The sequence below is a fragment of the Fukomys damarensis genome, unplaced genomic scaffold (genome assembly GCF_012274545.1).
Source record: "Fukomys damarensis isolate Sample0158 unplaced genomic scaffold, DMR_v1.0_HiC HiC_scaffold_10, whole genome shotgun sequence".
Taxonomy (NCBI): Eukaryota; Metazoa; Chordata; class Mammalia; order Rodentia; family Bathyergidae; genus Fukomys; species Fukomys damarensis.
Genome location: NW_022900922.1, coordinates 36,453,002 through 36,478,638, shown reverse-complemented (window position 1 = coordinate 36,478,638; position 25,637 = coordinate 36,453,002). Strand labels below are relative to the sequence as shown.

Below are 25,637 nucleotides of genomic sequence, written 5' to 3'. Positions count from 1 at the left end.
CAGGAGGAGCGCTGTGAGTCTGAAACCAGCCTGGGCTACTTAGTGAGTTCCAGGTCAGTCTCATCTACATAGTGAGACCCTGTCTCAAAAAAACAAAAAAATAAAATAAAATAAAAATAAAACATTTTAAAATTAGAATTTAGGTCCAATGGTAAGCATTTTTGGACAAGAATTAATTTTCAGCATAAAGGTAAATCCTTATTTTAGACAACATATAATAACAAATATTATTCCAAAAACAAAATTCTGGAAAAATTTAGCCTCCATACAGGCTGAGCATCCCTAACTCAAGACTTAAATTTGAAATACTCCAAAACTGGAAACTTTCGGAGCACCAGCATGACACCAGAAGTGGAAAGCCCCACACCTGACCTCAAGTGACAATTCACGGTCCAACTGCACATTCACAAAAATATCACTTACATTACCTTCAGGCCATGTGTACAAGGTGGAAATGAAATAAAAATGAATCCCATGCTTACAGTCCTGTCCTGTCCTTAAGATTTCTCATTATGTATATGCAAACATTCTAAAAGCAGAAAAAGCCCAAAATCTGAAACACTTGTGGTCCCAAACATTTTGGATAAGGGATAGTCCACCTATTTTTCAGTGAAAAATAAAATATATTGTTTGAAAATTGGCTTTCAGTAGTGCCAAATATGTACAGTACTAGAAAGGTTCTGGAAAAATGATTCAAGCTCCCTTCACCGGTACAATAATACACTGGGTGGCAAAGGTCTCCCCCAAACTCCAGCATTTACCCCCATCCTCCACGCTCTCATCTACATAGTGGGCAAAATAACAATGGCTGCTTCCTAGGTTAGGCGTGAGGGATACATGAGTTAATTTTTATAAAAGAGTTTGGGTAATGATTGTCACAGCATCACATAATGATGACTAATTAGACTTATATGATAGTTTTTTTTAATTGCCAGAATTCTTGAAATATTTATTTATCTCAGGTACCAGAAGCCGGATGGAGTAACCAAAAGGCAATTTTTGTTCTTACATTTAAAAAAATATATATTTTAAGCTCTCTTTAGGGTATGTAATGTCATTAATTCTCTGCTATGGTTTCTATATTGTCCTGACACATCAAAGTGTATTTGGACACCAATAAGCTTGGATAAAAATATGTTGGTGGAAAATGGGCTCAAAATAAGTTGGTTACCCTAATAAGCGGTTTATGCAGTCTGGACGAGCTGCTGGCTAGGTAATAAGTCTATTTTTACTTGGCATCCATATTAATTATCAAGGAAAGGTATATTCAGACACAAATAAAACTCAGTGCTGATGCTGAATTTAGAAATAGAGTTAATTTCAATAAAAACTAGATGTGGAAAAACTGAGTACCTGAAGCACAGTCATTCCAAGGTTTGTTGGTCAGGGGAAAAATTCCAAACCCCAGGGAGTAGGGAGGTTGAGGAGAAAAAGTGAAGGAAATGAAAATGTGTTGAGAACACACTAAGTGAGGCCCCAGCAGCAGCCAGCCTACTGATGTGCACGTCGGACCTGTCCCCCGTGAGCCTGAAGGCATGAATGGCTTACTGCATTTACGTGTGTGCTGCCCAGCTAACCATCCTAAACATTGAGAACAGTTACTTAAATGTCATGTATCTATATCCGTGTTATTTCTAGAATCCATGATTATTTGGATGAAAACAACCTGAGAGAGACAGAGAAACCACTTAGGAAGCTACCATCACAATTCAGGGGACAGATGTCCCAGGTCAAGACAACCATGGGGATGGAGAGAGTTGGGAAGATTCCAGAGGAATAAGGTACAGGATGGGACATAAATTAAACATAGGATTAAATATAGGGGATGGTAGAGAAGAAGAAATAAATGGTCTGCTTGACACTACTCAATGGCATCTTTCACTGAGAAGACAGTGAAAGAGGAGGTGAGTTGGGGGTGGGGAACAAGTTTGGGTTAGGGCTGAAAAGACCCAAGTGGAAACATCTAGTGCACAGATGAATATATGAGTCTGAAAGTCAGGAAAGAAATCTGCACCAAAAAGTTGTATGAGGGAGTTGTGATATAACAGTTTGGCAATAAGAATAGAAAGAAATTTCACTGTCTGAGGTTAGTACAGAATATAGGCGCCACTGTTTTCAAAAAAGACTTCAGTCTTTCATCTCTGGTAAAAGTCTTCTTCACTTATACTTATATGGGCACCTGGGCCAAACTGAGTATTAGAGTTAAGACTGGTAGTACATGTTTATGATTCCAACTGCTTGGGAAATGAAAACAAGAAATCACAAGTTCAAGGCCAACTCAGAAAACTTAGCAAGATCTTGCCTCAAAAGAAAAATTTTTAAAAGGGCCAGAGACATAGCTCAGTGGTAAAGCTTTTGCCAGGCATGCCATGAGCCCCTGAGTTCAATCCCTAGCACAAAAAAGAAAGAAAGAAAAAAGATTTGGTGCCCAGTGTAGACTAAACCCAGTAAGTAGGGAATTCAGAATTCGGAACTGTTTTATGAAATATTTCTCTTGAATGTACGTGAGCATATCTTCCCCAAAATGTATGTTCTATACATACATACACACATACATACATACCAGGACACATATGTGTGTGTTTATGTGCATAGTATTCTGAATAATAACGGATGCAAAGATTTCATACTAAGCATTTATGCTGAAAATATTATTCTATTTAGAAAAACAAAATGCTCAATAAAATATTTTAAGCAATTTGACACTAGCACAAGATTTTCAAGCTGTTAGAAAAAGCAACAGAGGAACCTCATGAAAGGTTAAAATGATGTAGCTTCTGATCACCAAAAGACAGGCAGACAGGAAAAGAGGAGGAAAACAAAAAGGTCTTGGTCACCTGTGCCTTGAGTCTGGCATGGAGCTTGTGGTCTGATAACCAGGGGTGCTTGAGAGCTTCACTGGCACTTATTCTCCAACTAAAGGTAAATTCAGAGGCTTATTAGTTGGGACACACCCAATGAGGCCTGCAGCTGCAATTCATGTCTAGTCTGGCCTGCACCTTTGGTAGACCAGATAGCTGAATGCTAAAGTCACAGTAAGATCAATCCCTGTGTGTTATGGAGAATGGTACAAGCAACCATTAGATCTGATCAGGGTAACAACACTGGTAAGACAAGCAAGACCAACGATCAAAATTCTTGTTAATAACTGACAATCTACTTCCAATAACTGTATATGGAACCCTTTTTATGACATAACATTGAGCCTCCTGAATTGAACTCCTGACGGTACAAGAACAAATTCATATGTTTATCCTAAGAACAAAATGCTACAGTGATGCTTGGTGATTACAAAAGCAATTTGCGATTTAAATCTTTTGAATGTGTATTACTAACTTTTGAATTAAGAAGGTGTTTTTCTATTTTATTGGTACATTTTAGGTATACAATATAATGACATTCATCATTGGAGATTTGTACCTTTATATAATATATCTTGATTCTTATTTTTCCCCCTATTAATTAAGAAATTTTGAAGAGTTTACAATAGGGAAATACAGTTCATGTAATTAAGAGAGAATGCATTAGATTCCTTTATGAAGAAACAACATCCATTTGGAGCTAAGAATGATTTATACAATTTGAGAAAGTAATATGGGGAAGAACAACGAAGACTATATTATATTCTACTCCTAAGCTGTGTAAACTTGCTCGCTGAGCTGTATCTATCACATTAAGATAACAAATCAAAACAAAAACCGAGTGTAACCATCTGAAATCTGCTTCTGGTCATATCAAGTAGCTTTCAGCAGTCATGAAGCTTCAGTTTGTAGAACTGCTTCAATACAATTGCTTCATCAGATACAAACATTTAGGTGTAAGACACAGAGGAGGTACATTGTACTTTCAGTAGCATCGCCATATAGAGCCCTAAACAGGCAGGAGTTTTTAATTTTTAAAAAACTTCACTTGCACCAACCACAGATGGAAATGCAATCCTGATCAGTGCCATGAATTTTCAGCTGACAGGGCTGAAAATATGTCTGTTGCCACTCTAAAGTTGAAGTTTTAAAGTCTGGCCACTAGAGAATAACAAGAACACTGTACTCATAATTGGACTCTGAATAATGTTTAGGTTTATTTTTGTACCCTGGAAATTGATTCTGTGATAATGATATTTGGCTTTGGCCTTAGCTTCATGCAAATACTGAATTCAAGACTAAGCCAGGTGCCCAGTATGCTTCTTAGATATTGATGCAGGAGTGGGCAGGGACGGGCAGTGTGTCCAGAATCCCTGCCTCAGAATCTGCCTTACATGAGCCACGTGACATCACTGCTCTCAGGCTCAGCTGCTCATCTGTGAAAGTGTTGATTATTCCCACACATCACAGACTTATGCAGAAGTGAAATAACACATAAACGCGTGTATAATACATTCGGCCCTGGGTCTCAGTAGACTGCAGACAGACCAAGCCTCAGTCAAACTTCCAACCTGCACAGCCATCATAGATGACACGAGGAGGGTGGATTCTAAAGGGCCTGGTGGTTTGCACTGCTTCCTGTTTATCCCTGCTTCTGCCAGAGCACGGGATGAACCTGAGTTACCTCTTCTCCTTAATCAGGAGCTTGGAGATGAACTCCCTGGCTTCATCTGAGATGTCCTGAAATTCTTCGTCCTCTAAGTCCCACCTGCATGCCAGAATGTTGCTCAACGTCTCCGCATCATTGTCACCCAGGAAAGGGGACAAACCACTAAGTCTACAGGACACAAGATCCACAGTGAGTATTTTAAAATAAGTCTCAAATCCTTTACAGACAAGTTGCTTTCTGGTTCTATCATTTAAAAGGGAGGAGGAAAATAACTCAACAAAGAAGCATAATTGTACAACCTATTATTGCAACCAGAAAAATGCTTTCCTGCCCCATCCCAAGTCCTAATTAAACAACTGTGGCAGTGAAGGCTGCAGCTACAGTAAAAGGTGAATCTCAAAAAATAGTACACGTTCCTTGCTCAAGCATTTTGCAACTGGCAAAACATTGTCATGTACTGAGGAAGCAAATGCCAGGAACATCACCCCCAAGGAGTGAAGTTAGCGTGAGTCATTGAGATCAGTACAAGGGTGGGGCTTTTTAAAAATATATTTTTAGGGCTTTAGATGATGTCGTAGGAGTCAAAGTGATCCATGCAGAGGACATACATTCACTTTTTAAGATGACGTAGGGGAAAGAATTTACTCCTTTTATCCATAGCATTCAAGAGAACCTAGAAGGCAACTAAGTATGGTATGGTATTTTTTTTAAAGATCTAAATTAGGGTTTTTATTCAAAATAGCCAAACCTCAAAGAATCACGTGTGTGAGAGAGACTGAAGCTGCTTACAGCATATAGGCGATGACCCCTACGCTCCACATGTCTGTAGGGAAGGAAACAAAATCGTAGTTCACGACTTCGGGGGCAAGAAATTCAGGGGTTCCAAAATTCACCTTCAGCTTCTCCCTGGGCTTGTATCTGGAGTTAAAGAGACAAATCAAAAGTCATGAATGTTGTGAAGACATGGGCCTATTAGACAAATGCCTTCAGCTGTGCAGTGAGATTAAAATAAGTAGACTTTAAAGGAGCACATGTATTTGTGTCAGTGCTGGAAACCTGCAGAGAAACCCCATAGGTTTCAAGAGTCAAAGTTCGCTCTGTAAAACCATTAGTAACCTGCAACTGTTTTGGAGAAAGCTGCTTTGAATAATCAGAGCATCTGAATTACAAAATATGACTAAAGAAAGCCAATATAGTCCCTGCCAAGTAGGCAGCCTGAATAAGGCCATGTTCATGAATAAACAGAGTGCTGTGACTATTTGCAACCTGTCTCTGAGGCAGGTAACCATGCTGATTTAAGACTGTGTCCACGTAAACTCTCCGTACCCTTGCAAAACTTACACGTGCCAGCACCTTGCAGTTTCCAGTAGCCATTCTCTTCCCAGATAGAACAAACATAAAAACCAAACTCTTCAAATACTAAATTAATGGCTTCTGACTTCATAAGCCTCACATTTTTACTACATACATTGTAGAAATTTCACTCAAATCTCTAATTCAGCAAGGTAAGACTGAACATGGTTTTTGTTAAATTAATTCTAAACAAGGGCATGGGAAAAAGGGGTGTGTTAGATTTATCTTTGCAAAGAATGAGCACTGGTCATGTCCCCTAACTTTGTTGCTACACCTATGTCCAAACACACATACCTTCTGGCCAATCCAAAATCAATGATTTTTATTTGTTTAGCATCCCGATTCACACACAGGATATTCTCAGGCTGCCAGGAGAAAGAGACACATTAGCAATGAAAACAACCATCTTTCACTCAAATTGTTCTTGAACCACAACTAAAAATACAACAATGCTCAGGAAAAACATATCAGGCCTTTCACTAGAGGCTGGCTTTTCTATGTGGGTATTTTCTCCACTAATTATGTGGTGGATGAGGTTGTGGGTGCCCTTGCCAACCTACCCAGCCTGTCCCTCTCCCTGGGTTTGCAGTTTACCATAATGCATGAGTTCAGGCAGAGGCCTCTTTGAGGGAGAATAGGGAACAAGGCTGTTTCAGGACTTCATTCCATGGCAGAGGCCAGCTCAGGCTTGACATCGCCCCCGCTAAAATTATTAAGTATAAATTTTCCTGTCCTGGAGGAATTTTGTTCCCAAAGATTTATAAGTTCCAAGAGAAACGGCATGATCCACTTAAACAACCACATTGAATGTGCGATATAATGTAAATGTTCCCGACCTCTAGCTTTTCCCTTTGAGCTTGGTTTATGGGAAAGTCGCATGTTAAAGGCAGGCTTTTCTTTCCTATTTATCCTTCATCTCCAGAAACTCTAAGGTTTGCTGAATTTTGTCTCGATGCCTAAAGCCCCTGACTAAGTGTTCCCGTGGAGTTAGACTCTGGTAAGAATTCACCCTGCTAATCTGATAATCTTATGGCAAAGTGGGGAAAGAAAAGCAGATAGTAGCACTAAACTCAGTGTCCCCAAAGTGTGTCACAAATGTACCTACTTTTGGGGGGGCCTGAAGTATCAAGGTCATGAAAAAATAAAGGGCTTGATTTAAGGTCAAGGTCATCCACAAAAGAGAAGTTTTCAACGAAGACACAGAACTCTCAAACTGTAGTTTCAACTCTTCCCTGGGAGTTGGAGGTCCCAGTGGACTTGCTGAATGCCCAGGATCTCATTTCCCCATCTTTCAGCTAGGAGCACGGCTCCCTCCCACCTCCAATCTGAGTGGAGCAGAGGTTCAAATGAGATTAGAAACTCGAGACATATTTGTAAAATAATGTAGTGTCTCCGTGTCAATATCCAGTAGTCCACTGAGTTGGATGCAATATCCTTTCCTAAAATATATCTAAAACAGATGTCTGTGAGTGTAAACCATTTTATACTGAAGTAGGTGCTGTGTGAGGCAGTTGGTTTCATGCTGAAATAACTAATAGATCATGTATAAAGCTGTCTAGTTTTCAAAGAATACTACGGCACCCAAAAATCAGTTTGCAAGAATGTAAAGAAACAGCTCTGAAGGCACTTCCAAAAGTTCACGTTTATGATTAGGAAATCAAAGGATTTTCACTGAATCAGATCTGTAGAACATAAAAAAATAAAAGTCCATTTTTAAGTCATCCCTACCTAATGACAGTGGTTTTAGCCCCTTTCCTCTCAAAGAACATTCTAAAAAGCTAATCCTTAATGACCCACACAGCTGGCACTTTCATTATCATCTTAATCGCACTTTGCAAGTCCCCACCAGTGTTAGGAAGTCACAGCTGGAGTAGTGCCACTCACGATACATCAGCTCCTGGCTCCAGCTATTGATCAAATCCCTTCAAAATATTCCCGATCGACAATAGTGGCCTGGGAAAACAGGCACTGACACACTCAGCTCACAGCCAGGACCTTTACTAATCATTTTTAACCTCTGACTTCATCATTTTATATTCCACCTCCCCCTGCCCTCTTCCTGCAAAAGAGCAAATGGGAAAGGCAAGGCACATAAATCATGACAGTGAGGGAAGCCAAGTCCTAGGAAGAGAGGCTCACGGAAACTTATTTAAGGAGGCTAGATTTACTCAGCTGCATGATCCCTGGTGACTTGCAATAGATGGTATGTTCTACACAGTACATACTTTATCTCATTGTCGTGCTGTGCAAACAGGGAAATGAGAAGACGACCGAGCCACACAAGAAGATACACTTTAGGAGCTCAGCTCCAACACTCCAGATCTGGGGCCTCCATCTTTTGTCAGTTTCGACTAGAACTGTGCACAGCCCACTTCTCCTAGGGGCTTCATAGTGGGGGGTGGCTTCTCTTTCCTCCTCCCCAGCACATACCCGCCCCGTCCTCCCTGCTCCTTGGCATCTGAGCCACACCTTCTGCCCATCCTGCGTTTGGTTCTCCATCATTTGTCTTGAGTGGTTCAGCCAAGCCCAGAAAAAAAGTAAATCCCAAAGTCCAGAGCTTTGGGAAAAACTTTAGAAGACTTCTGAGCATTCTCGGAACTCTAGAAAGTTTGACTATAACTAGGGAATTCTGAGTTAGCTAAAATCCTGCTGATGTACTCTGATGAGAAGGCTGACAAGGAAATTGTGGCAGTGACGGTGTCTTCCAATTATAAACTTTTAGGGAAACCACTTCCTAAGTCAATTTCTTCAAATGGGCAATTTACAAGAATCTGAACAATAGCCTCTGAGATGGACATTAAAATGTAGCCCCTAAAGATGATGGCACAAGTTGAGAATGAGACAAAAATCGAGATTTTAAGCCAGGAGTGATGGCTCACACCTGTGATCCTAACAGAGGCAGGAGGATTGCCATGAGTTTGAGGCCAGCCTGGGATACACAGGGAATCCTTGCCTCAAAAGACAAATAAATTAAGAATCTAGATTTTGCCGACATGGGGGAATATGCCTGTACTCCCAGCTACTTGGGAGGCTGAGGCAGGAGGATCACCTGAACCTAGGTGTTCAGGGCCAGCCTGTGCAACATAGCAATACAGTTTCAAAAAATATCCAGATTTTTGTTGATTCCCAAAAACAAACAGTGACAGTGCAAACTCCCTAGCTGGCATGTATTGTACACAGAGCCCACTGACCAACACGGGGAGCGGGGAAGCGGGGGCACTTGGGGCAGCTTTATGCGCGGTGGGGTAGAAAACTGCCCTACCTTCAGGTCCAGGTGGAGGATGTACATCTGATGCATGTGCCGTACACCCTCACATATCTGCTTGACAAACAGGACAGTGTCGAGCTCCGTCAAGCTGCAGTTCTCGTCGATGATGCGGTCAAACAATTCCCCGCCTTCCACACTGTAGAGGGGCAGAGGGGTGAAGCACTCAGGCCTCACTCTCAAGCCAGCACAGGTTTTCCTGTAGCCAGCTCGCCCCCAAGTTTCTCCGGCTCTTCCGAAGGCCCCGCGCAGAGCTTCCTCTGCCCTCTGTGCTATCTGGGTTGTATGCACGACGCTTGCACCGGGAATAGCACACAACTCCTTTTCACAAAGCAAAATCTCAGTGTCCTTTCATCAGCGACTACAGCTCTGGGACGCGTCTGTGTGTACCGTACCACTCCCTAACACAGGTCAGAGATAAAGAGGATTCGGAGCACGCGGGAGTGTTCTCCTCACACCCAGCACCAAGGAGTCCTGGTCTCAACCCTTTAACTTCTCCAACTAATTGGAGTGACAAAGTGCTGACGCTTCATTACCCAAGATGCTTTATGGCACAGTGAGAAGCAAAACCAAAATGGAAACAAATGAACTGAATCCCAATATCCATTCAGTGCTTGTCAGAACTCGTTTTCTTTTTTCATGGTGCTGAGGATCAACCTCAGGACCTCACACATGCTAGGAAAACACTCTGCTAATGAGCTACATCCTCAGCCCAGAACTAGACATGTTCTAACCAGTCATTACGTTTTCACCAAGGTGATGCTAAATTGTAGCTCGTTAGTCCCAGTCACCAAGGGTGACGTTGTATTAGTGAATACACCACCTCCTCTTATGCAGAGTCTGCGTTACCCACAGGCAACAGTGTTTAGTGTATAGATATATAGAGACATCTATATCTATATCTATATCTATGTCTATCTATATATAGTTTCATTATAGTGTGTTGTTATAATTGCTTTACTTTGTTAGGCATTTATAAGTAATAAATTAAGCCTTTGCATGGGTAGGCATGTATAGAAAAAAGCATAGTATAGAAATAGTATAGAAATGGGTCTTGGTACTATCCTCACTTTCAGGCACTCCCTGGGGGTCTTGAAACCTATTCCCTAAGGACAAAGGAGGACTTCCTGGTGTTGAAAATGAGAGGTCGTTCAAGAGCCACTTTCATCCCTATGACCCATGGTGAAGGGGAAGCGTGGTTCTTAACAACACAGCTTAGATGCGAAGCTACAGCTAAGACAGTCCATCCTGTGACAGCTCAACCGGGAATGACATCAGAGGATGCCTATTAGGAAGGAATCTCCCTTGTGAAACACACATGCATGGGATTCACACACATCAGAACCAGGGGGTCCACCACGCGGGGTTCTGCCAGATGGGAGGGGATACCTACTACTCCATGACCAGGATGATGTCGTTCTTGGATTCAAAGGCGTCGTAGAGCTGGATGAGGTTCACATGGTCCAGCTGGTTCATAACACTGATCTCGTTCTGCACCTCCTCCTGCAAAGGGCATGGTGCGTCAGGGCAATAGGGGAAACTGCACAAGATGAGGAGACCCGGGCCCCCTCCTCTTTACCTTGTCCTTTGTGCTTCTGGTCTTAATGATTTTGGCAGCCAGCTTCAGGCCTGTTGCTTTCTCTTCACACTTGTGAACCTGGCCGAAACGTCCCCTGCCAAAGAAGAGGACAGCACAGCATGATGTACCACTGTCAGCAGGGACGCAGGGCAGTCCCTGCCACGTGGACAGTGGACAGTCACCCCCAGTGTTTCTCTCTCTGAATCTGAGCCAGCAAACCTATGGGTGTCTCTGCTAAATCCAGTAAACTCCTAGTACAGCACCGGTCAGGGTGCGGCTGTGTCACTTGCATCAGAAGCTATTGGGAGGAGGGGGTTAAGAATGCAGGTCTCTGGCTCAGGTCACACATCCATGGAGGCAGGATGAGTCCAGGTGAGACCCCAGAACCTGCTTTCCACCTGTTCCTTGGGTGAGTCATTTAAACACTAAAACTTGAGAACCACTATTATAGACAACACAAAGCTTCAAAAGCAAATGAATAATACAGTCTATAGGTCAGGTATATCAAAATCTTTTTAGAAACTGCATATCAATAAAAAGGTAATATGCCCTCCCCCACTGGTGTCATGGTGACCCTCAGCATGTGCCAATCTGTGATGTACACAACCCTGGGGAGGGCACATAGCTCTTACGTCAGGAGCCTACTGGGACCTCTGTGTCTCTCTGTACCTCTGAATTGCCAACACTGTCTCAAAAAGATAATAATTATTATAAAATAAGGTAATAACAATATTGCACATAGATACATATAATCAGTGTACACATTGCACAGTTGCTGATGGCATTTTCACGGTTTAGCTGGGCTGTCAACCTGTATGCGCTTTGGAAGACACCTTCTGCTATGGATATGGCTGTGTGTTCCCCAAAGATTTATATGCTAGAAGTGTGGTCTTCAGCATAGCAGAGCAGGGCTGGTGTGGAACTTTTCATTTGTGAGACCTACCAGGAAGTAATCAGGTCATTCGGGGCACTGTCCTAGGAAAGAACTGATGTTCATCTTGTGGGGTTCCGGTTAGTTTTCATGAGTGGGCTGTTACCGAAGATCAATTCTGACCCCTTCACATTGTTCCTGGGCTTCCTGTCTTGCCATGTCAACCCTACCTCCTACCCTTATTCCCACCATGATGTGATGAAGCCAGAGGACTCCTCACCAGAGTTTAGCCAATGTTGGCATCATGATCTTGAATCTCCAGAACTGTGAACTTCTTTCCTCAATAAAGCACCCACCCTTGAGTAGTTCATTATACTGACAGTAATGGACTCAGACAGCTTCTTACCTCACATTCAGAAATGCTTGTGAACAATTTTTAAATTTAATTCGTTTGATCCTATTCCTTAATTAGTAAAGTAAGATAGAACATATATCCTGCTCTGTGCCACTGTGGCTGTCATGGTAGGGAGTAAAGGGAGAGCAGCACAGTGAATGTACAAAAGCTGCATCCTTGGCACCTGCAGGGTGATAGCAGCACCTGACAGAAAGGGTGCAGAGGTGGCCACCATGTTCTCAGTGCAGCTACCCACCCAGCACAGAAGCAGGAGATGCTTGGAAAATGATGTTTGATTACTGGAGACAGAATCAAGTGGTGGCTTCAGTTCTAACCATCATTCCAAATGGAATCTCTATTGGAGAACATGAACGCAGCCAACGTGCCTCCTGCGTGACCATTGATTAAGAAAGTGCTTTTTCCCAGCACAGGTGTCCCATCATGGTTGGACTCCATGGCTACCTGTACTTCTCTGGGTCTCTCACGCAATTCATCATGCACGTTGGATGTTGACATCATCTCATATGATTCATTCTCTGCCACCAGACTGGTAACCTCATGCTCACTGAACATGGTGATCAGGGATTGTGGTAGTCAGCTTGGTGCTGCTAAACAAGACATCTAAGATAAACAACTTTAAGGAAGGAAGATTTCTTTTGGCTCATGATTTTAGAAGTTTCAGTCCATGGTCAGTTGGCCCTGTTGCATCGGGGCTGAAATGAGGCAGAATATCATAGCATGTGGCAGAGAAGTCTTCTTACCTCATGGTATCAGGAAGCAAAGAGAAAGACATAGCAGGGGCCAAGATCCCACTCTCCCCTTCAAGGACATGCTCCCAGTGACCTCACTTCCTTCAAGGACACCCCCCATTACCTCACTTCCCCCTATAAGGCCCACCTCTGAAAGGTTCCACCACCTCCAACAGCATCGCAGGGTGGGAAACAGAGCCTTTAACTGAATTCTCTGGGAGACACTGCAAATCCAAAGAATACCAGGGATACAAAAACCCATCTATGGTGGGAGATGAACCCAGGAAGCATTTTGAGGATCCAGTGGTCCTTGGCATGTTGCAGTATCTCCACCAAAAGTAAAAATGAAGTTGCTACACCTTGAGTCCCCTACTGAGAAGGGGAGACACAGCTCTTGATGAGCCCTTCATACCCTGAAGGCAACAACTCACATTCAGTGGTGCTCTTCTAGCTCATTGCTGAGCCAGTTTTGGCTACCAGTATTGAGTGGAGCCCAGAACAAGATGTAACCGGCCCCGCGTCCACACTCCAATACCACCAAGTAGATCCAGTGGTCCCCAAAGAGGCAGAAAGGGCCTTTAAAGGAGCCATGAACAAACCTTGGCCAGACAAAAGCACAAACTCTGGGAATTATTTCAAAATTTCTACTGCAAATAACTATTCTCCTTCAGAGAAATAGTTGTTGGCTTGCCACTGAAGTCCCTGAAGACCTAAGACTTCAGACTTCCACAGCATCAGTTCATGTTTGGAATTCACATTTCTCCCTCCTCCCATCCCCACAATCCCATGGGGCGTTCTCTATAATCAGCAGCTGAGGAAGAAAACTTCAGGTGGTTCCATGTGACAGAGAGCAGAAGGAAGATGGACTGGGAGGAGGAAGAAGGGACTTTATAAAAATCAACTAGATACATCCTAGTGACCCGTTGCACCTGTGTGTATTTTCCATATGTTCGTAAGTAAAATTTGCATATATGCGTGTAAACTTTCTGTTCACACAGACATACTGATGGTAGTAAGCCAGGCTTTGAGTTACAAGATGTCATAGCAGGACTGCAGAGGACTTAGAAGAGAAAGACTGTCCCCCAGCATAAATTGGTTCCCTGATAAGCCACAATCTTCCTGCTTTAGGGGGAGAAGTGTGCATTTAGATGACCATCAAAGAAGCTCTTCAATACAAAAATGGATTGTTCAAATGGATCATAGTAATTTATATAGTAACAATAGAAGTGGGAAACCAGCAACAGTGATACGAAGATTTAACACATGCCACAAGAAAGACACAGCACTGACTCATTTCTGCATTTTGTCTGCCAGGGTTTGAGCCACAGCTCTGGACAGCTTCTGAACCTCTGGTGACTCACGTGGGTTTTCTTACTCTCAGACATGACAACACGGGAAGTAAAGCCAATAATAAACACAGACTTTAGTCACCACATCAACCTGTCTGCCTTCAGTGACAATTGTCAAGAATGGTTAAAATCTCTTAAAATGTTTGCTCATAATGTTTCCAGTTCTCAGTGAGACCAGCAAACATGTATGAGGTCCTCAGGCCCTGTCTCTCTGGAGGCCTCTGCTTTCACTGACTGCTCAAATGATGCAGCACTTACCCTCCTAAGATCTCTGTTTTGCTCACGGTGTATAAGCTATTGACTGCTGCTTGCTTGGCTGTCACAATACGATGGTCAAACGGGGCAGCGGGAGCTGGGATGTCACCTAAAAGGTCAAAGAAAAAGAAGGGCTGCTGTCAAGCAGTCTGACCTCTTTCTGGCATCATGCATTTGGCCTCGTAGTAAAAATTTGCTCCTCTAATAATAAAATACAATGTGTCATTGGTTTCATTCCAAAGATCCAGGAATAGAAATTTTACTCGGTATGGTGACCTGCGATCCAGTGTAGGTGATGGCTGACATCTTTGAGAGAGAATGTCAGGACAACTAACCTGTCACCCATACCCTCTCCAGGACCACTTTTAGAAATGTCAAGAGAGTCAGAAATCTGACCCCCAACACAGTTCAGACAGGTAATACTTCCAGGGGTAGGGGTGCAGCTCAGTGGTAGAGCACCTGCTTAGTATACTGGAGGCTCTGGGTTTGATTCCCAGCATCACAAAAGAAAAAAAAAATTTCCTAGCCCAAGACCATTTTAAGTCCAACATGAGAAATTATTTGATCCACTTTTTTTAAGTGCCTGAATATAGTAGCCCATTCTTTTAATCAGTGTGGAAAGAAAAAAGGAAAATGAAACATTTCTTCATGCCATTGATATTATATATTACTTGCCAAAATGTTCTAGGCTTTTTTTAAGACACTTTAAGGCACAAAGATGACATTTTCCTGGATAACTGGAAATAAAACACCCAATAAAACTAGGTAAGTGTGTGTATTCCACAGCTATCAAATTTCTTTCACTTTCCACCTTCCACCGTATGCGTTTAAACTCCAGCCCACATCCACATCAGTCCTAACATGCAGAATTACTCAGTAGTGTTTCTCCCTATCCTCCTTTTGCTTTCCCACAACTACTGCTGTTGACATTTGCTGGCCATGAACCCATTCATGCTCCACTTATTCACTCATTAATCAGCTGCTGTGTGTGTACACCGAGGTCACGGAGAAAGGGGAGTAAAGATTTGACGTCTCGCCAGTGCACACTTCTTGAGTACTTATCTTGTTCTGGGTACTCTACCAAGTGTCAATATCTTTTAATTTAAAATTAACATGTTTATATTCAGATAAGGCAAATCTCTATTAATTTGATTCGATATGGCCATTCACTTTCACACTAAAAATGCACACTGAAAAATGGAGAGGATTGTCTTGCTGGTACTCATTTCTTCCAACTAAATTTTTCAAGTGTGCTTGAGTTAAACACAGAAATGGCACGATATGGAAGTATGTCTCTGTGAGGCTGGTAGGCTAAGAGAAACCTAGTTGGACTGCTCACTGGAAAGACTAAGAAACTTTACAAGGCCCAAACCACAGCCATTTCCTACCCAGTGGGGCCACCAGATCCTGCTCTCTGAGGGTCTTTGCTCCTGCGGACTCCTGCAGTTTGTCCTGTGTACCCCTCTGGTCTCTGCTGGCTTCATGTGTCTTTACAAACATGCCCTCTTCACCCGCTGCATCCATCCTGCTCTTCTTGTTGTCCTCATCCAAACCGCTCTCCTCCTCTGTTACCCTTCGCTTACTGCTGCTGGCTGACTCTGTCTGCTCAGAGATCTGGAAAGAGGATCCTGTTGTGGAATTCCTTCGGATTCCCAATGTAGAAATAGCCTCTATGCTGCTGACACACCTGGAAAATAAAATCTAGTTGTAGGTCTCAAAGTTTTAAGGAGAAAATGTCAAAATCCTTACCCTGAAGCTTTGTTGCAATGGCCTTCTGGTGTAGAGAGCCTGCGTCCCCGGCAGAAAGACGACCATTTCAGTGTTTGGGGACAAAGGGAAACTGTGCTTTCCAGTATCAAACTAAGTAAATTACCATGTGAAGGACTTTCTCAGAGGCCTTATGACTACTCCATGTTATTCCACTGACTCTGCAAAGCAGCCACTGTATCAGAGTCTAGCCTGATCTTCATTTCTTTCACGCAGTTTGACTGAATGACAGCATAACAAATGAAGCAATAATCGCTCTGAAATTTAGCAGCTATGAAAGAATATTTATTGGTGGAAGAATTGACCTAATATATGGTTTGGAGCAGCTCTTGATCATGCTAAGTACGTCTTTATACTGAAGGACTTGAATCAATGTTTACACTTAATTTATGGAAAATTAGATTTAGGCTTCAAATGTATTATTCTAAAATTTAAAAATAAGTATGTTTTAAATCTCCAACAAAGAACACACAAGTGATTGACACACTTTGTTCCAATTAGCTGTTGTGTGTTCTTCAAAACCAAAAGCAATTAATTTTAATTGGCTACAAATTTTCCTGAATTTATGTGTGAAACTTTGCATTTGAAGAAGAAAGTCTTTCAATGATCTATTTACAACCCTGAGGGTTGGGGAAATAGTGTATCACATATATTGGACTTTTATAAACCTTTTGAGACTTAGGTTTTTAACATATAGTTCAATCTCATCATTATTTAATTCTGGACCTCTGGGAGACTGTGTTCTGTATTGCTGCACAAGAACAAAAAAACTTTTTACATGATCTTTAAAAAATATTGAGTTACTGGAAAATTAATAATCGTCATTGTTACCAACAAGTTGCTAGAGAACAAAGTGGGACTTGGAGTGCAGCTCAGTGGTAGAAAGCATGCTCACCATGAGCAAGGCCCTTGGTTTGATCACCAGCACCAAAAGAAAAGGAGAAAAAGAAAACAAAACAATAAAATGGCCAAAAACAACTCAGGCAAGAAGAAATAATAATGGCATGAAAATGTGGCCACAAAAAAGTCCACATACACTCGATTCTGAATCCTTTCCTTAAAAACTCTCTTCGTTCAGTTCATCCTTTCATTGTGACCTAAAATGGTAATGGCATGAAAACCTATAAAAGCACCCCCTGTGGGTGGAGAATGCTGTAACCCTACCTTGTCCAGGGATGATCAGAATTGTTTGGATCAGTGTGTTGCTTTTTACTTGAACATTGGTCCAGCACAGTTTTGCTTGCAGTCGCTGATCCTCCTTCCTCAGCTTCCCTTCCACTGTCTTCCTTGGGATGGAGCCCATTTTTCTCCCCTTCGAACATTAGACATTCATTTTTACCCACAGTGGCTTGCTTGTCATCTCCAGCACTATTATGTTCCTGTTTCTGTGGGCTCTGTGTGCATGACATATCTTCTCCGCCTGTCTCCTCTCTTGCTTCTATGGAATGTACCGAGGCAAATTCTTCCTCCTCACCTCCTCTTTCTGCAGGGCAGATGGCAAAGCTGAGCTGAGCTACAGAGGCACTGGTCTTCTCAGCATTTTTCTTGTTGAGCTTGTCAACCTTTTCTTTCTCGGAGAAGAGGTGATCCTTCTTGGCAGTTCTCTCTGGAAGCCACCATAGGACATGAAATATTTTATGGGGAACACGTGATCAGTATAACTTTGGCTTCAGAAAATAGCATCTCTATTCTGGTTTCTTTTTTATAAGCTTTTAAAAGCACAGTATGGAAATATGACCAATTGATGGACAATTGGTTTTTGAGAGATTTTCTTGTTTGTAACTGGTAGAACCAAAAGCCAATCAGATAAAAGAATTCACAGAACAGCCTTTCTCTCTGTATAGGCTTCATGTGATCCCCTCTGAGTAACAACAGAATTCTGGCAACAGAACTCTCCTTAAACTTGATTATCTCATACACTAAGGGTATTACCTGTGATGACTGATGTCCTTTCACCTTTGATGGGTGTCCTTTCTTTCCGGCCAGGGTTCAACCATGCCTTCTCCTTAGCCTGTGGATACACAAGTAACAGAGGTTACCTATCATACCTGTTTTTCAACCTAAGCACTACGGACAGTTGGAGCCGGGTAACTAACTCTTTGTTGTGAGGAATCTCAGCAGCATTAGAGGATGTTTGGGCAGTACACATTGGCCTCCATCCTCCAGATGCCAATAGCACCCTTTCTCCCAGCTATGATAACCAAAACATGTCTCCAAATATTTGAAATGTATTCTCTTACTTTAGAATATATCATACACTATTGATTATATTCATTTTGTGGTGCAAGGGATCTCAAAACCTATTCCTCCTGGGCCGGGGATTTAGCTCAGTGGTTCCACCACCTGCTTCACAAGTGCAGGGACCCAAGTTCAATCCCCAATACTAAAAAGAAAAGAAAAACTTCCTATCTGAAACTTTGCCAATCAAATGTAATATTAATAAAACAAGATGATTCAGAGATTGCTAAATAGCTCCTGGGGGAAAATTTGCACCAGATTGAGAACTTGTATAACAATAATATACATGGCAAAATCTGAATTAATAAAACCCTGCATAGTCTGCAGTGTCTGGAAGCAAGTGAATCTATTATATTCAAAGAAATTCTGTACAACTGTGTCATGTTTTGTGGAAGGTGGCCTATCTTCATGAATAGATTAAAGGATATTGATGATGTGTGTCTCATCCTTGACATGTTTAAATTGTCTTGATGTGGTTCACATAAAAATCAAATAAAATGTGAGGATATACATGAATGAACTTTGTAAATGAGAAAGAAGGAGGCCAAATATAGTACACTTTTTTATAATTGGAGCTTTTTTCATTGTTTCCCCAGTGGATAAACATTCTTCTCATGATCCTAGATTCCCTGAATTAGTTTTGTAAACCTCTAAAAATATTATATAAAAGAAAAATAGCAGCCAAATCTACCCAAATTTTCACAAATTCTAAAGTTATACTTTATAAACTAATGAAACTGTAGGCCTTTATAAAGAATCAGTCTTTTTTTTTAATATGAAACAATACAATTTGCCCCAAGGTGATTTGCAAATACAAAACACCCTATGGTTGCACAGCATAGATATCAAGACAAATTTCCACTATGCTTTTAAGTAATTCAAAGAGCAAGTCCCATGGGTTCAAAGTAGTTTCATTTTTAAAATGGGGCCCTTACAACACAGGAGCATGTTTTGTAGAGCTGTGGAATGCCAAGGTTGGAGATTAGAACTACCAAGTTTTGTTAAGTCCAAGTGCAGAGGCGGAAGAGGAAGGGGCCTTCTTCAGCTTCCTCCAATGAAGCTGGTTGCTTTTCCTCCTCTAGGCTTGCACGGAACTCAGTATTTGCCCCACCCTGGTTAACCTTTGGCAACGCTTTCTTGACCTTTCTTTTCTCATGTCAGTTTGCCACCAGACTGGGGGCTTCTCATGTGCAAAAAGACTGATTCATCTTTGGCTCCTGGTACTTAGTCCAGAGATCAGCGCATAATGACATTGATAATGAGGATGATACTGATGTGATGAAAATGATGGTGGTGGTGATGGTTGTGATGATGTCTAATCTGTAGAGCATGGCCTTCAAGTTCTTCCATGGACTTCACGCTATTAACTTGCTTCTCCTTACAGCTGTCAGTCCCACTTTACAAATGACACCAAGATTCTGACTCGGTCGCTATTTTCAGTCTGTGTTCTTAGGGAGTACACACATTTTACCAGCAACGGCAAACCTTTAGAGACTGAGGCCCACTCTGCAACCCCAAACCCACTTATTCACTGCAAAGTGCCAACACTGCAATTAAACCTGAATATTGAGGGTTTCACTGAGAAAAAATAACTGTTATCTGATGCTCAGCTGGGGTGACTGGGTTCACGTGTCGACAGAGAGGACTCTGTGTGCCCTGCCCGCTGCAGCACACATGCCATAGGCTTGCCACCACTGCACTACACTGTTTCTCTGGGGTGTAAAGATAAAATAATTGAGGGCAAGTTATGTTATTAATATTTATTAAGCTCTATTATCAATATTTACCTCTTACGGTGCCAACTACTTGTTACATAGTTGGTACCACAAGAGATAAGAAAGATTAAAGAAAGACCAAAAATGAAAATACATTAGAGGAGTAAAAAGATAAACATTTATTTACCAAAAGATTAGAATTAACATAGAAGGAGGGAAGAAAAGAGAGAGACTAAGTTCAGTTTTGAAAACATATATACAGATTAGTCAAATAAGATAATTTCACAAAGTGTGTTTATAATAGTTTGTGTTCGTCTTCCAAAGATTGTTTTTTGAAGTGAAAACTTCTGGTGTATCACTCAGCATTACACTTCTAGGTTTATGCTGTATAGCATAAACACAATGGTAAAAGCGAAGGTGGCCTTGACAGTGAAAACTGGTGTATATCGGTCAATTCCAGACCATCAGTGTATGTAAATTTGAGGATTTGGCCACATGACTATGTGGAGCACTGATGGAGCCGTGCTTGGCCCCCAGGCTGTGTAAGTGTCTGAGATAAACTGCACTTCCTGTGCCCACATCCTTCAGGGACAGAATCTGACCAACCACCAGAAGCTGTTGATACTGAGAAATATAAGAAGCCAGCTTCCAGACTAGGCTGCTTTTTCCTGTTGCAATTTTATATATCACATATGTTTTACCATTTGAATAATGTGAGGTCTTCTTTGCCACCAGCCACTACATTTTTATTTCTCTATGTAATACTGACATCTAGAGGAACTTTGAACTGAAGTTTCGATAAACAGAAGTAATATTTGTATTTTTCTGTCTCCAGACAGTAGCGTTTAACTTCAGTGTGAGGCCTATTTACTTTGCATTCTCAATTCTATATTGCAGTTGCTAAAATAGGAAACACAGGTTTGTAGGCACATCTTGTTTGTTTTCCAAAGATAAAACTTGCTTTCTATTGACTAATGTGGGCAGGATTGGTGCTCTTAAGTGTGAAGTTCCCCAAAACATTCTGTTCAATACCCCATTAACAGAAAGAAAACTCCATCAGGGACTATGTCTGCCTGCCAGTTCACACTGATGGCTGAGAAAAAACAGAAGACTTTGCTCCATTCAAATGCATTTGCTTAAGAAATATTATATATTTGCATGTGGATGCCTTGTCCCTATCTGCCGGTTCATGTTATAATAACTTATCAGTGAATTTTGGATGAAACAGGAAAGAAAGGGGACACGGCCCTGATACCCAAATACTCTGTTTGTCCAGTCTCCTAGATGGGCCTCCTAAGGGGGGCCGTGTGCACTCAAGGATTGTCCAGAGCAGTCCTGGGGGAATGTGAAGGAAATGTTCACATTCCTTTCTACTTATTCCACTTCCTAAGGCTGCATGTTTGCGCCCCCGACGTTGGCCAGTTGCAGACCTAACCTGTGCAGTCTATGCATAGGTGGGGCCTCTGGGCAGTGAGCAGGCTGTGAGGGGGTCAGCACCCTGCCAGCAGAGCCAGCAGAGGGCCCGTCCTCTCTCCCGCCCTGGGTGCTACGTGGCCGTCTGCACACCAGGAAACGGACTCTGTCTAGACCTCTGCTCCTCGAGCGTGGACTTTCCAGCCTCTAGAGCTGTCGGAAAAAAATGTCTGTTGTGTGAGCCACCCAACCTTTGGTAATTTGCTGCTGCAGCCCAAAGTAATACACTAATAGATAGAAATACAGATATATATGTGTGTGTTTAAAACTACATAGAAATAAAACTGAACATGTATCCAATTTTTGAGCTTGTATAATATATTAAATGTGATTCGTAAAAATAAATATATATACACTGGTTATCAATGTATATCATTTATCAGTAAACATTTACTGTGCCTAAAAGTCTCTTACTAATAGCAGTCCAAAATCAACACCATTTGGAGACCACTCCTCTACATTAAATATTTCTGCCATTCTGATTCATTGAAAATGTGTTTCATAGGAGAGCCATTCTAATGAGCAGGCCCAGGGGCAAGGACGTCATTAGAACCAACAGCTCCATACTTGCAAACTCGAAGCACCGCTTTTTTTGCAAACTCGAAGCACTGCTTTTAGTCAGGCCTAGTTGTTTGCGCGACGGTTGTGATGATCTGACCAACCCTAAGTGCGCACACACTCCCTCCTCTTGTCTCTATCCCAAGCTGTGCTCACGGCCTCAGGATGTGTCCCTGAATAGCAGGCCGCATGCGTCTGTGGTGTGTACCTGGCTGCCAAGGTTGGTTTCCTCTCACTCTGAACCAGTGGTGGAGCAATCCAGAAGAGAATCGATTTCCATCTAGATGACTTTGCCTACTCCATCTTTGATTCTCATTCCATAAAAACTACATTTTAAAAAGTTAGGCTACAGCAGGAAATGGGCTGCTCATCCCAAATGCATCCCTGCTACCAATCCTCATTTTCACTTCCGTTAAGTGATGTCAAGTGACACTCACTGCCCTCCATTTTCAGATTGTAGTTGCTACAGAAAACGGTTCCCACTTGCTCATGAGACACAACTGCACTGTGTACCTTGAGTGATGCCTTTGCATATTGCTGCTTATAATGCTGCTGAGATGAACATTCTGTGATCACTTTTACCTACTCCTATAGGCAAAAAGTGAAATTGTAACAATTTATAATGACCTTGTTAACCTTTGATTAGGCTCCTAGTAAGGAGGAGAAAAATAAATCCTAAAAGAATACAAAGAAACAGAATTTACCGAAGTAAAACAATGTTTCCTTACCTAAGCATAGAAGATCATCTTTGAGATCACTTGTGAAATAAATCTATTTCTGCTTATCCTCAACACACTCTCACATTCTCTGTGCAGTAGGTGGGAAAGCAGCCCAAAGTCTTAGGTGGATAAAAGGAATTTTCACAAAGCACAACCTGTTTTGTGGTCTGTGGAGACCAGGGCAGGTTCTGCCTGACTGAATCCAGGGAGAAAAATGTTTGGCTGGACCTCAGAACTCAGTGAGTGGCTCTTCCCTGGGCTGCTGACGACATCAAGCAGAGTGACACAGTCCCCTGAGAAAATAACACTGCCAGGAAAAAGATAGACGTTGGGTGCATCCACCATCCTGTGAACAAGGGCTTTATTCAGAACCAAGTAAATGGGACTCTTCAACGGTCAACATTACAATTCGGGAAATTGGACCATCTGATAAGTGAAGGCATGTGTATCGATTAAGCAGTACCACTAAAAATGTGGGCTACAACTCCCCCAAAAACAGTCAAGTAGAGCACAATTCTAGTAAAACTTACCCTTAGGGTTTTTTCAGTGCTGGAGATAGAACCCAAGGACCTCATTTCTGCCAGGCAAGTGCTCTACTGCTGAACGACTTCCCCAGCCCCCTATGCAATTTATTAATGAAATACACTCTAAAGTTTCTCCTACCCTGACAACCCTCTTGTTGCACAGACCACGTGGGTGATAGGCTCTAAGGGCTTTGAAAAGACCCAGTGAGGTCTTTGGCAGCCAAGGACAGAGCTGGATAACCATGGCAGACCCCATATCCGCCCTGCCACCACTGGGTGCAGGCTCCAGATCACAGCTACCACTGATCACAAATATTTGCTCTCCTCAGTGCTGTTGTCCATTGTCAACGAAAAATTTAAGACCCTTCTCTTCATATTTAACAACACTATAGATTTTATTTTTTGGTTTTTTGGGGAGTTTGTTTTTTGTTTTTTTGGTTTTTTGGTTTTTTGTTTTTTGTACTGGGGATTGAACTCAGGTCCTTGCGCTTGCAAGGCAGGCCACCGAACCGCTGAGCTAAATCCCTAGCCCATCACTATAGATTTTAGTAATAAATGTATTCCCCTATCGCAGTCTTATACTGGATGGCTGAGCTGGCCTAAGACATATCAGGTTCATGCTCTTTAACTCTCTTCCTGATATCCCTTCTCTTTCTTCCCCTACACAGGACATGCTGAACCCTGGGACAGTGGACACGACTTCTCCTGGCCCGCTGACCCCTCCTGCCACTCCTGCCTTCCCCATCTGCCTTGCTTTGGCCCACACTTCCTTTGCTATCAGTGCCTGGGTCAGAGCACACTTTCACTCCTTGGAATTCCATCATCAGGACAGCATCAAGCTCATCAGACACTGTGCAGTGAGGCCACTAAGAAACTGAGCACATGGGGCTAATGGTTCCTTGAATTCTTTGGGTTCATTTGATTAAATTGAGACTAACTCAGTAAAATTCCTCTTTTAGACTACACAAGACCAAATCTGGAATGTCTCCACACAAAGTTTATGGTGTTTTTTCATCACCCAATAAACCCTTTGATCTCTGCCCGCCTCAGACAGGTTTAAGAGCATTCATTTCACAAGGTGCACTTGGCGTGCTTTTTAATTTTTATTTTAGGTCATTTTTATCACTCTATCTCCCATCTCCTGCTCCAAGTGTGAGTCCAGCTCAGCCTCTCCCAGCAGACAGCTCCACATAGCAGAGGCAGGGAAGGCGCTCAGTGCTTCCACGGGCGAGCGGGGTGTGGTCCTGTGCCTTGTGGAGACATCCAGAGACTTGAGCAAACATTTGAGCTCCTCTTAGTTTACTTATCTGCCTCTTCCCCTGTACAGGAAATGTGACAAGCATACCGCAAAGCAGAGTAATTTTTAAAAAGCTGCCTCTAGGGCCGGGGATTTCGCTCTGTGGTGCCACCACCTGCCTCACAAGCACAAGGACCCGAGTTCCATCCCTGGTACCAAAAAATAAAAATTTAAAAAATTTAAAAATTAAAAGCTGCCTCTGAAAATGAGAAGCCAAGAGACTCCTAAGGATGACTTTGAATTTGAAATACATAATACAAAATCTAGGTCAAAGTGAATCAGTTACAACCACCCCTATTTTGGCTGGCTCCTGCTTTGACAAAATACCAGAGAAAAGCAATTTAAAGGAGGAAAGCTTTATTTTGGGTCACAGTTTCAGAGGTTTCAATCCATTGCTTTTAGCCCTGTGGTGAAGCAGGAGCATCACAGCAGAAGGCATAGTGTGGGAAAGCTGCTCACCCCACAGTTAGCAGGAAAGAAACAGAGGGAAGGCTCTGGGAACAAAATGTGCTCCCCAGGCCCCCTTGGACCTTTTCCCTTCACTAGGTCCCACTCCCAAGTTTCCACCACTTCCCAATAGTGCCATCCAATTCTGAAGCCACCTGTGGATTAATCCACTATGAAATTAGAGACCTCACCATTCAGTCACTGACTTTGTAAAAGCCGGTCTCCTCTGCTTCACAGGAGAACAAGTCCTCAACACACGAGCATGTGGGAGGCATTTCATGTCTGAACCACAGCAGCCCTTCAGCATTTAGTCACAGAGTGAGACATGGTGTCACCAGGGAGCATCACAGAAATGCAGAATCTTCTCAGTGGTACAGCATGTGCTTAGTATATAAGAAAAAGAAAGAAAGAGAGAGAGAAAGAAAGAAAGAAAGAAAGAAAGAAAGAAAGAAAGAAAGAAAGAAAGAAAGAAAGAAAGAAAGAAAGAAAGAAAGAAAGAAAGAAAGAAGGAAAGAAAGAAAAAGAAACTTACCCCCTTACCCTGCCTGTGCCCC

General features: G+C 42.2%; 1 protein-coding gene across 1 annotated transcript in view; it reads right to left on the bottom strand.

The window, feature by feature from the left end:
- Nucleotides 1-2,750: 2,750 nt before the first annotated feature.
- Mylk4 (myosin light chain kinase family member 4) overlaps nucleotides 2,751-25,637 on the bottom strand; it is a 70,826-nt gene continuing 47,939 nt past the window's right edge. Inside the window, exons 4-14 of the mRNA XM_033761792.1 lie at nucleotides 18,045-18,123; nucleotides 17,277-17,718; nucleotides 15,734-16,032; nucleotides 14,349-14,454; nucleotides 10,728-10,821; nucleotides 10,542-10,651; nucleotides 9,146-9,287; nucleotides 6,178-6,248; nucleotides 5,320-5,448; nucleotides 4,546-4,698; nucleotides 2,751-2,916 (exon numbers count right to left, since the gene is read on the bottom strand). Of these exons, the coding sequence (XP_033617683.1) occupies nucleotides 2,751-2,916; nucleotides 4,546-4,698; nucleotides 5,320-5,448; nucleotides 6,178-6,248; nucleotides 9,146-9,287; nucleotides 10,542-10,651; nucleotides 10,728-10,821; nucleotides 14,349-14,454; nucleotides 15,734-16,032; nucleotides 17,277-17,718; nucleotides 18,045-18,123 (1,791 nt within the window). The remainder of the gene's footprint in view (nucleotides 2,917-4,545; nucleotides 4,699-5,319; nucleotides 5,449-6,177; nucleotides 6,249-9,145; nucleotides 9,288-10,541; nucleotides 10,652-10,727; nucleotides 10,822-14,348; nucleotides 14,455-15,733; nucleotides 16,033-17,276; nucleotides 17,719-18,044; nucleotides 18,124-25,637) is intronic.